Source organism: Carlito syrichta, unplaced genomic scaffold (genome assembly GCF_000164805.1).
Source record: "Carlito syrichta isolate Samal-C Ts95f unplaced genomic scaffold, Tarsius_syrichta-2.0.1 Scaffold316281, whole genome shotgun sequence".
In the NCBI taxonomy this organism is placed as follows: Eukaryota; Metazoa; Chordata; class Mammalia; order Primates; family Tarsiidae; genus Carlito; species Carlito syrichta.
Genome location: NW_007260377.1, coordinates 2006615 through 2019672, shown reverse-complemented (window position 1 = coordinate 2019672; position 13058 = coordinate 2006615). Strand labels below are relative to the sequence as shown.

The following is a 13058-nucleotide window of genomic DNA, read 5'->3' as shown; positions in this document are numbered from 1 at the left end:
CCTCAGCCTCCCAAAGGCGCGGGATTACAGGCTGAGCCACCGAGCCCGGCTTGTTTATTAATCTTTTAAGTCACTATAATATTACCTCTTTTAGTAATTGGCAGACTACCTGGATTTGACCTTTCAGAATTAATGATCAAATGATACAGTAGTTCTATTTTTTTTTTCTTTTTTGAGAAACCTCCATACTGTTTTCTATAATGTCTGTAATGCTAATTTACATTCCCATAAACAATACACTAGGCATTCCTTTTCTCCACAAGTTCACCAACACTTGCCATTTTGATAATATCCAATCTATGAAGTATGAGGTTATCACCTCACTGGTTTTTAATTTGCATTTCCCGGATGATTAATGAACTTGAGTATTTTTCCATTTACCTGTTGGCCATAGGCATGTCTTCTTTTGAAAACTATCTGCTCAAGTCTTTGGTCCATTTTTCAAATGGGTTATTTGTTTTTTTGCTATTGAATTATTTGAATCCCTTCTATATTTTGGATATGAACCCCTTATCAGTGGGTTAATTTCTGCCATTCCATAGGTAGTCTCTTCATTCTGTTCAATAATTTCTGGAGATCTCTCTTATAAGGATATACATAATAATGTATTGTATGCTTTAAAATTACTAAGAGATTAGATCTTAAATGTTCTCACTATAAATAAACAAGATAACTATGTATGAGATAGATATGTTAATTAGCTTGTTACAATAATCTCATAATACATACAGTATACTGTAAATATATACATATATGTAGCCATACACACATACATATATATATAGTAGAGCTGGAGGAGAAGAAATGACCAAAAAAATTAATAAAAACCTGAAGCTAGAGCTGTTCCTGTTGCTTGCTTTCTAGCAATTTCTAGCTATTTCAAGGGACTATGCTTTAGTCAGTGAAATGAGTGTAATTTTGGAACCAACTATTCTTGAATTTGAATTTTAGGTCCTTCACTTATTAAATTCTACATACCTTTTATGAGATTCAGTTCCCTCAGCTGTAAAATAATAATTCAGAACTCTTATATACGTTTTGAATATAAAATGAAGTAACCTCTATGAAAATCTCCTGCAGAGTAACTGACAGGTTTTCCTCCTTCATTCAATCAATTCACCAAATACTTAAAAATAGAACTGATCACTGAAGAAACACAGTGGCCTGTATTCTCTGTATGTTGAGCATCTCCTTCTTTCATTATATGAGTGTAACTATGTGAGATGTGATCCAGGCTCTTCAAACATCTGCCACAACCACCCACATTCCCATTCTCCTTTGGCTGATGACTTATCCTCTTTGAAACAAAACAGTGATTGATCTTTACTGTGAGTATTTACCTTCCTTTATCATTCAACTTCAGCTCCCCGCCTGCATTTCTACGTGGAGGTTAGAACGTGTTTTGGAGTCCTAATTAGTAAAAGGCCCTTCCCACTTATAAAAACATATCTTCCACCTTCACACATCCATGTCCATCACCTGAGATATGGGGACTTTTAAATAAAGTAAAAGATATGTGGATGAGAGGCAGCTGAGCAGGAAGAGTCAGGTGAAAGCTGACTAGCAAAAAAGTCCCCTCTCCAATAGCCAATAGTTTAATCCTTTGATTTTCCTAGCAAGAAGCAGGTGCTTACAAAGCCACTTTTCCTCAAACCATCACTGTATAGTGTAGGAAGGAGGGTATTTTTTCATAAAATGTTTCATTATAATAGAAATGAAACAGGGACTTGAAAGTGAAAATACATGAACGATTTAGGGTATTACATAATAGCTCAGAATTTTGAACTAATTAGTGTTATTTTAATAACACGAGTATACTAAAGTTGAATATGTCATATCCATTTTGGATATGGTTATGAAGATTTTTATAAAGCACGGAGGATGGCATAATGTCATTTAATAACCTAGGTTGAGCTTTGTTTTAAAATTGCATCTACCTCTGTGGAGGCTGTGGGTGAACCTGTAAGCCCCCCAGAGGTAGAATGCATTAGCATGGGGCTTATGAGGGGGCTTTGAAATAAAATGACTCATCTAGATAACCAATTAAAGTGATTATAAATTACGTGAAATTTGAGATGGAACATGAAAGTAAAAATGGATAAATCAGAAGCAGTAGTAATATCTTTAATTGCAAACTGTGCTTCAAGTTAAAAGCAGCATACACAATAATGGTAACATTAATGGATAAATGGTAGGCAGAAAAATATACAGGTGATAAAGATATTCTTGAGTATCCAAAAGTGTATTTTGTTCATTAACTTAAATGCTTTTATTACTGAAGTTAGACCTACAGGACACCATAAAAATCATGAAAAAACACGGCTACCAGACAAAAGAGGATTTTTGAGGTTAAATAAAATTTCATTTTTAAAAAAGTTCCTGTAAAAAAAAAAATAAGCCAATTATTTTCTTACTTCTCTTACTCTACCTACAGCTTAGAATTGGTTTCCAATAAGCACTGAATGAATAATCAACTTTTAATTAACCATGGGGGATTATCTTGACTTTGAGGACTTTAAAGACTTGCTCGACTGACATACTAGACATTTACCATTGACAATATCTGCTATGGTTAATTATATCATTATCAACATATGATACCCCCCTCATTTATTTCTATACTTTGATATATATATGATATATATATATATATACACATACACACACACACACACACACACACACACACACACACACTACACACACAGAGAGAGAGAGAGAGAGAGAGAGAGAAGACGTTTGAAACCCCAACTCATACCCATCTCCAATGTCTCAGATAAGGCTTCCAAAGAACAAATCTTAGAGCAAGATTTGTTTGCTTTATTCTCAGCCTAATTAATTTTCAATGTGGAGAGAAGATAGGTGACAAGGTAGGTCATCTTTGCTATCCCTCACAAATTAAATAATCACAGTGACTTTATTATTTTACAGACATTCATATATTTATCGATGGTCTGCTTACATGCATGGCAGTGACATAACCAAAATGTTTGAAATAATCACCCAGACCAACACACAGCATATTTCCAGCAAACCAAATTATTATCCAAAAGCAAGAATAAATACACTTTTTAAAAGTCAGTCCATTTGATTCACCCCTGCTGGGTAATGCTTAAATATTCATTCAGCGCATGTTTGCTAAGTATCTACTATGTTCCAGGAATACACATATGAATTTACAGTAAACTATTCAAGTTCATCGCATTTAATTGGATGCTGTCATGGAGTTCTCATGGAAAGTCACAGTACAGGAAGTTTGACATACACAATTCAGGTATGTTACCATCTTTGGCACCCCAATGCATTTAACAACCACTGGTAAACAGGAAGCAATTATTTGTGGAAAGAATGAAAAACATCTTCAATGATGAGATGCTCGAACTGAGTCTTGAAGAAAAATGATAGGAGTTGTCCAGGCAAAGACAGGCAAAGGTATAAGATAAATAGGCTGCGACCAAGCTCAGTGGCTCAGCCTGTAATCCCACCACTTTGGAAGGACGAGGTAACGAGGTAAGTGAACTGCCTGAGCGCACGGGTTCAAGAGCAGCCCAGGCAACTTGGCAAGACCTTGTCTCAACAATAAATCAAAAATTAGCCGGGCATGGTAGCCCACGCCTGTAGTTCCAGCTACTCGGAAGGCTGAGGTGGAAGGATCGTTGAAGCCCAGCAGGTCGAAGCTGGGGTGGCCATGAGCATGACACTGCACTCCAGCCTGGGCAATGAAGTGAGACTCCGATTCAAAAATAAAAAATAAAATAAAAAGATATATAATCTGCAGACACACAGAGTTCAAGTCTGGGAATTTCAGGAATGGTACTGAAAGAACAGGATTGTACAAAGGAATAAAAAAAATTACCAGTTATAAGTCAGGAAATCACAAATAATGCAAAGGGTAGGTAGATCTCTAATTAAAATCAATGGCATCCCATAAACATAGGCCAAAAGTAACTTTGAAGAGCATAATGACACAAAATATGTACAACACCAAGAAGTAATCATTTATAATTGTTTCATGAATTTGAGTAAAATCAGAAACATTAGGCAAACCAGAAACATTATGATAGGGAAATATGACCTATCAGAACCAAATATTTATATCATGTCCAGTCCTATCATTTTTTTTAAGTCTGTCTTCATAGGCAAGTAATTTCACCTTTGTGAGGTTCATTTTCCACTGTCCTAAATCAGAAATATTATCTGCCTTTCAGGATAATTGTGCGACTTCACATAGGTAAACTAAGATTGAGTATACAAATTTTTGTCAACCAACATGCCTCCCAGTGTATGGTGTATAAATTAATATATTATTTGTATAGTACAACTGCTATCCTTTGATAATTTGCAAGTTTTACCTGGTGCAAAGTATCGATACATAATCTATAGAATAAATAGTGTGAAGTTAGTTACTCTATACTAAAGAATGTAAAAAAAGGAGTGAACTGGATTTTAAAATGTGCTTAATTTCAGTCAGTATCAGAGAGTTATGAATTGTTTATTAAGTAAATTAATTTTAAAAATCCAAAGCATGAATGTATCACTGATCAGTACTTTGACAAAGTAAACGGTATATACCTCATGTTATATTTGAATCTTCACATAATCTGTGCTTAGCATTTCTCTCTCATGCATGACCCTTACAAAGTTACTGCTAGAACACAGAAAGCAACTGCTCTGCTCAAACAATGTGTACAATATTTGTGATTGGTAGAGAACAACAATCAGAGAGAAATTAAATGGGACTATATATATATGTGTGTGTGTGTGTGTGTGTGTGTGTGTATATATATATATATATTTTATATATATATATATATATATATAAAATCAGAAAGCCTAGTATTAGAGGTACTAGAAAACTCATGGGGAATGAACATGTTATAAAAAAAAGAAATCCACAACTTCTCTCAATACTTAAAACAAACTAAATTTGTTTTCACACTGAAACATATGCATATTATAATATAGGTTTTAGTCACATTACACTGGCTTATTTTACAAGTAGAGGCATGTGTTTCTGCTAAAGTATTATCTCTGCCTCCATGAAAAACTCTGGTGTCTGAAAAATTGCTCAGTAAAAAAAAATCATACTTTATAAGAAAAGACAGGATTAGGAAACATAACACTCAAAACCTGCAGAAATCTGTAACCACGCACTAGCAAAAAACTAAAAAATTTTTATTAAAATACAGCACACTTAAGTCTTTACTGGCATTATACCTAGATTTTGCATTTTCCTTCGAGATGCAAGGTCTGAAGATAATTCACTTTAAAATGCAAACTGTGATCTGCAGTGTAACCTTTAAAAAAAATAGATTTGCACCGGGCAAAATGACACCCCAGCTTCTTTAGCTGCATGCTCAACTTTGTCAGGTGTATGTTGTAGCAGAAATCAAGATGTTCTTATAGCTACAAAACAAACTAACAATGGTACTGAAGGAAGGCCCCTGAGTTGATTTTTTTCCTATTTTTCTTAATGTCTTCATAGCTTGCTAAAACTTTCTCCTTAACTATGAGAAAGCTTGTTTGTAAATCACTTAAAAATCAGTGATCTGAGAAAAATCATGTATGGATCATCACAATTCCTGTGTCATAACACACTCTACCCTACTTACCAATGGCGTAGCAAGGTAAGAAGTATCCAAGAAAGACACACTATAGCCAGAAAAGACTAAATCATATCCTAAGTATATTTGATGTTTTGGGCTATAAATGTGGGTGTCAGAACACATTTAAAACAGAACATATTTAAAAGCTTTAGACAAATCAGTCACTCTCAACCTCAGGAACATTATCTATAAAAAGTGATTTTACTAAGATTAAATGAGATAATGAGTGCAAATGCTCAGTTGCTCAGCACAGCTCCCTGGCACAGAGTAGGCATTCACAAATATTAGTTCCTTTCTCTTCCTTCGGACACAACAAGAAAAATATTTCAACTCTATTCAATACCAAAAATATTTTCTATTCTGTTTAATTGGGGTGGGGTCATTTGCTTGTTTCTTTTGTTTGTTTGTTTGATTTTGTTTTGCATTGTTCTTTCAGGAATTAAAAAAAAAATACTACAGATAAAGCAGAGAAAAGTGAAGAGTATATAATAAAAAGAAATTTTACCTACATGCTTCTGAAATTTTACCCAAAATTCCAAACATGCATTAAACGATATTTAAAGTACAAATGAGAATGGAAAAACAAGATAAAGATTTGATAAATAAAAGTGAAGAACTACTAAAGAACTGACAAAAATAAAAAAGATCAACAGTTTGCGCTTTCAAACTTATTGTTGATGTTTTTATTTAGATGTCTGATGGATTCAACATACATATAATATTTTTAAAATAACAAACAAGTTACTTTTTTTCTCTTTGTATTGTTTTCTCCATTTACGCTCACCATGTTGAAGCCTTCTGTTTCAGTGAGTAGTAAGATGATGCCCTGGTAAGAGGCTAGGGTAGCCGGGTGGAGAGGCTCACACGTGTAATTCCAGCACTTTTGAAGGTGGAGGCTACAGGATTGCCTGAGCCCACGGGTTCAAGACCAGCCTAGGCAACATGGTGAGACCTCGTCTACACAATAAGTCAAAAAATTAGCTGGGCCTGGTGTCACTCGCCTGTAGTTCCAGCTACTTGGAAGGCTGAGGTGGAAGGATCACCTGAGCCCAGCAGGTCGAGGCTGCGGTGGCTGTAAGCATGCCACTGCACTCCAGTCTCAGTGAGGGAGTGATACTACGAATCAAAATAAACAAACAAACAAAAAAGAGACTAGACTTTGGACATATCCTAAGCTCCAATCCTTGTTTTCCAGCTGTGCAACCTTAGATGGTTACTTAAACTTCCTATGCCCTGTAGCCCTCATGTGTGAAAGGATGATAATAATAAGATAATCATTAGAGGATTATGACAACCAGTTGTAGCTCATTCTAGGCGTTGAACTCCTAAGAACTCACTTAGATTATTTAATGTTAAATTAATTATATGATATATTTTGTCATTTTATAATAATTCATTAACAGTTTACTGATTCCTCATAAGCTTATTTATTAAGTTTTCTGTTTTTGTTTTCTCAACTACCAACATTGAATTTTATGCACCATCCCTCCCCACACACGTACAAATTTTCAAACAAATACATCAAATAAATTAAAAAGGCATTGAACTAGAAGTCAGAAAATCCACTCCTAATTCCAAATAACTATTAACTATAATTGATACACAAAAACCAAATAATTCCTCTGCACCTCAGTTTCTTCATCCATAAAACAAAGCTAATAGTCCCATAAGTTATAAAGTGATGGAACAAGATGTCTGTACTGTTATAAGGTGCTGATGTTATACCCATTTTAAGGTCTCAACAAGTATTCATTGATTAACTGACAAAACGGCACAGACTTTAAATATCTGTTACTTTGAGCCAAAGACATGTGAGTTGAATTTTTAAGACTCTATAAACAAGCATGGTGCTACGAGAAATACCATGTTTGAAGACTGGAGCTCCAGTTACTAACACTTTTATTTTTCTATTTGATCTTTAATAAGGCATTTATTCTAATTGTATGCCTCTCCTAAGCTTCTTGGCACCTAATACCAGCCTAATATTGGTCCATCTAAAGGAGTCAGAATACAAAAAAGTGACTTAATCCTCAAAATTTTTTACTGCCACCTGCTGGCAAAAATTATAAAAGAAAATGTTTTATCACTACAAAGTGGCGCCCCCTGGAGTTGTTCACCACAAAACTTACGCAACCACGTTGATTCACGAGGTGTATAAGACACAGTAAGCATTTACTAAATGTTAGATAAATGAATAAATGCTGAATGGGACATCCTCAAAAATAATTTAGGCAATCTCTGTCCCCCTGATATCTTTTCTAATCATAGACCAGCTTATAATGATTTTTATAAAATTAAATAATGAGATGTTTTTAAACCACAGACAAATGTATCCATACACACATTATAAAAATATATAAACCATGCCTTGAGTGGAAGGTTTGACATTTTGCATCAGGAACAACTAGCCAGATGCATTTATATTAAATTTTCAAATAAGCAAGTAGAGGTTCTAAGAGTTTAAGTTGAATTTTCAAGGTTAAGAGACTCTTAATAATCTAAATCTTCTGATTCCAAATCCAGTGCTCCTTCCCCTTCCCTGTTGGTTTTAATTTACTAACAAAATGGAGTCAAGAAATTTTGATCAACTGACCTGAAATTCTTCAAAGTTACTATGCTTATAAATATTCTCAAAATTCCCGATCATCCCTCTCAATTATTGAAGTTCAAGTCTGTTTCATTACATCATAGCTTGCTAAAAATATCTTGCAATGTTTGATGAATGGGTTAGTGGCACAAGTGAACATGTGAAACTAGAAAATATGTTGATAGCTATTTCGGACTAGCACTATTATTATAATTGTAAATAGATAAAAGGTACTAAAATATTTAAAAGAGTGCCATAGAGAAGCACTTTTATTTGCCGAACAATTAAAGATACTTGGCTCTCTAAACTTTAGGAATATTACATTTAATAAAAGCATAAAAGCAATGATGGCATCTTAAAGTGTTCTCATATCATGTGATTTAGAAAATTCAAACTAATTTCTAATCTTTTAAATAGGTCTAGCCTTGGTTTAATTGGGACTGTACAAAAGGCACAAGGAATTTAGAATTTAGGACAATAAAAATGGAAAACAATGATATTCCCTTGAGAAAAGTATTAAAATTATTAAATTAATTTTGCACACATCTACCCCCAGAGGATTAATTTTATTTTGTACCTAAAAAAAAAAAGCAATTCAATCTCCTTCTGCCACTTATCAAGCACTTTTCTTCATGCTCTCACAAGTTCATTGCTATGAGAGATGACCCTGAAAACAGATAAGTTAAAATGATTTCCCAAATGTCAAAAGCCAGAGAAGACAGCAGGACTAGTTCCAGAGCCTTCCCACTGTCGATGCTGTTACTATTTGCACGGCTTCCGCACAAGAAAACAAGCAAAAACAAATTACACTGTTCGGCTTGGTTACTATCCTCAATTTCTGTAGCTCATTTCTCAGTCCCATTACAAACCAGCTCTATTTTTGAAAGAAGACCATTTTATTTACAAAATTATATGAAGTTTGACTTTCTTCTAGTACTGAATGAGGTTCTTTTGTTCCATTAATTGCTCCTCTAGTAGGACATTACCTCTGGGAGAACATTAGCTCCCTGTGTCATTGAAAAGACTCATCTGACACTCGGGACCCACCAACTTCCCTCTTGCTCTGTGGGCTCCGATTCAGCATGAAAAGTAAAGCGAGAAAAGGTTCTGCTTCACTCCTTTGACATAAAGCAGGGAAGGAAATTCTCTGGGTTATTCACTGACGATAAAGATATTAATTTACATAGCCTATCTTCTGGAAGCCCAAACGGATATTTAGTTGATTTAATAGAAACCTTGCACAAAAGGGCTGGCATCACAGAATCAGAGCAGGATAGATAGAAAAAGGCTATAATAGAGGCCGGGACCAAGTGACAGCCTAGACAGGGATGAGTTTATAGAGTTCTCTCCTGTAGACTTCAAACTAGTAGACACCCACGCACCTATGCTCTATTTTTAGACGGTTCTTTAATGAATAATCGCTTACTAGCACTTCACCAGAAAGAATAAATGTAAACAGATGCTTGGTCTGACTAATTAACTGGGCAATTCACCCTCCTCTCCCCATGATCTTGGCTTAGGTAAGTATTCTAACTATGTAGTCTGAACTGGATTGTAAGAGAGGTGAATGAACACCGTTCTTGCTCTAGGTTTCAGTACTACAACGTTTCTATTTCATAGATGAAAACATTCAGGAATAGGTGTTTATTCAGTATACTTGGGTAATTTTTTTAAAGAGACAAAAATTACTTTAAAAATTAAAAAAGTCTCAGGAAAGCAATCCACACATACTACAGTTTGGGAATCTGAACATGCAAAGACCCAAACAGCAAACGCACAGTTAATCAGACACCGAAGTCACCACTTGAAATTTTTGATGACAGAGTCTGTGATCAAGTTTTGAATGCAAAGAATAAAGAACCGTAAAAGTGACAGAATTACAGAATTTTCCTTCCATTGGCAATTAAACTCAGACTTGACAATTAAAGTCCAACCTTATTTCATTAGATATTAATCTTGCAGTGGAAATGAGAGGCTTTTTAGGAGTATTTCTGCTACAATAAAAAAGAGTCTTACTAGAGTAGAACAATAAGGTTGTATTGAGAGTTATGAGTAAAACTATTAGGGCTCGTTAGCTAATTATGGTATTGGCATTCTCTTAAGTTAGTCAGTTTCTCACTTATGTCATTTTCTCCTATTCAACTGCTGCAGTTCCAAACGTTTTGACTACTTGCAAGGGAATACATCATTGTTGCCTTTCTCCAGTCTAACTGCACACCACTTTCCAAAGCAATAGCTTCAATCATGCTTCATAAAATCCCCTGCAAGTATATTGTTGGAAACATAAATCAGCAAGCTGGGATTTTAGTATTTATAAGGCAAGCCCAGGGATCACTGACTGGTGGCTTTTCCATGGCCCCATTTACAAAAGAATAAACAAAATTATGAGTTCCGCTAGGACCATTTTTTTTTTTTTAAACAGCTCCCAGTGGTCTGTCGATACTGGCTGCTGCATCCTTAATTAGAGAACAAAACACTAGCACAGAGGAATTGGACTCCAAGACAAAGATTTCCATTTCCAAACCTCTCTGACTTCATTAGAACACATGGCACAGAAGGGCTACATGTTCCTTTTCACAAAGGCTAGGATCCTCTGATACGCATCTGGCCCCAGTGAGGGCCATGCATTCTGAAATTGTACAAGATAGAGAGATCTTCTTTACAATGATGGTCTCCTACCCTGTTTCATTATAGGGAATATGGGTGCCCCTTCAGACCTCTTTACAGTCTCAGAGACCCTCTTTACAGCCACCTTGCATTCTGAATTAAATTAGCTGAATCTCAATTTCACATATTCATTACATACAGAAATCCAAATTACATGTGTCTGTGTGCACTATTTAAACCTAGATATCTAAACATTCCTAGATTTCCCCTGTGTCTCCAAATTCCAATACACTTAGCCTCTGCATTGATAAATTCAGACTCCACAACTGAGACATTTTTCTTCTGGAAACCACTCACCATGTAATCATAAGTCTGCATAAACTTCCCTCCTATTATTCCCCTCTTCTTCTCCACACTATCTACACTTGTTTAATTGCAGTTATATTTTAATGGCAATTTTCAGGGACTGTTTCTTAGTGCTCAGAAATACCTGTCTATGTTATAAATGAACAGTTAAATACAATCAGCTGCTCTCCAGAAATTAAAGCAGTTTATCTGTAGGGCATAAGTGTATGTTGATCTTTGCTATAAGAACGACTGAACGAACCAATTGGGCTAATATTATCTTCAGATGGTTATATCTGCAATTTTGCCCAGAGTGAAACATTGCATACCCTATGTTATTAAGGGAAAACGAGCTGCATTTTATCAAGACACTTTACAAACTATAGCAATACCCAGCGTTTTCATTCTGACTTCTGAACATGAAATCTGCATCCAATCGTGTTTCATCAGCTACTAACACTATAGCTTTGGGGAGGAGAAGGGCAGAGAAAGGAAGGCTTCACATCCAAAATGTCAAGCCCTGCTGAAGAATGATAGAAGGACTCTGTGTGGAAGAGCAGAAACAACCATTTTCAGGGTTTAAAATGGAGTTCTACCACCCCCTGCTGGACCACATGAGCAATACAGAAGAGACTTAAAAATGCTTAGAATCGAATATAGTGGGGATATTTTAACTTGTCTAGTAATTTATTATTTTCTAAAAAGAACCAATTTCATGCTACACTAATAATATAATATTCCTTGCAATTATAATACACATCAAAATTACAACTATCTTCTTTTCCTTTAGAGACTTCCACCAATGCATATTTTAGAATTGTGTGTCCCCAATTAAATGTCCAAACTTGCCTGGACAGTTTAAAATGCTTCCATGCATTGCATATTTTATGTGAATATGGACTATCTAAATAAGGAATAGAAATTCATATCTATCTCTACCGACAAACAGAGGCAGCTACCACGAATTCTCTCTCAGGTTATTCTACCAGGCTATTCTTTCTTTTTCTTTTTTCTTTTTTTCTTTTTTGAGAGATAAAAGATCCCACAGTTTCCACTACCCCCAAAATCCCCTCACAGGTGCAATTGCAATCTAATGTCATAAAATTCTCCAACCTTGCTGTATTCACAAGGGGTGGTGGGGTGGGGTGGGGTGGGGGGCGGTCAAAATGAATGACTGCAACACATCCTTAGTTTTATCCATTTGCTTTCTTACACCATCCATGGCCCCTCTCTTGGTTTCCAACAGAAATAAGCCACCATCGTTCACTTCATAGTCAGGAATTAGGGTCTTGGGGAAGGGGTGGGGGAGAGTCTCCAAGAATTGAAATTCTTGCACACGACAGATATTTTACAAATGAGTTTAACGCAGATAGTTTCTGCTGCTTCCGTAAAGCCCCATCGTGCCCTTTCCTTCTGCAACCTCAGATATTTAACTATGAATACACACCATCCTACTCATCCAATTTTTCCGATCATGAAAATACGAGAAAGCCAAAACCCCAGGGCGGGGAGGGCAAAAAAAAAAAAAGCAGTTTTTCTGGATCACCCGAGCCCCCTGATCCCCCTCTCCCATTCCCTATTTCCTCTGCTCTTACCTAAGGGTCTCGACAAAAACAGACACAATTTTAGGGGCAGCTCAGAGAAGCCGAGAAAGAGCGAAAGCATCACAACCGCGGCAACAATCCCCGCAACTTTAGCTCCTCCGCCGAATTCGCCCCGTGCCCCCCACCCCCGGGGTCGGGTGGAAGGGGGGGGGGGCAAGTCAAGGCAATCCCGCACCACACTCCTACCTTGCCCGCGACTGACAAGCAACCCGAGCAGGTAGAAGGAGAGGAGGAGGCTCATGTTCAGGACGTGACACCGGTGGACAGTTTCAAAGTTATTCAGTCCAGCCCCGGAGAGAGAACCTTCCG

At 36.1% G+C, this 13058-nt stretch overlaps 1 protein-coding gene across 3 annotated transcripts in view; it reads right to left on the bottom strand.

Moving 5' to 3' along the window:
- The window catches only part of NCAM2 (neural cell adhesion molecule 2), a 562051-nt gene extending 548999 nt beyond the window's left edge, over positions 1 to 13052 (bottom strand). For all 3 annotated transcript variants that reach the window (XM_021706993.1, XM_008074038.2, XM_021706994.1), the window contains exon 1: positions 12936 to 13052. In XM_021706993.1, coding sequence (XP_021562668.1) covers positions 12936 to 12990 — 55 coding nt within the window. In that variant the 5' untranslated portion in view covers positions 12991 to 13052. The remainder of the gene's footprint in view (positions 1 to 12935) is intronic.
- Between the last annotated feature and the right edge of the window lie 6 nt (positions 13053 to 13058).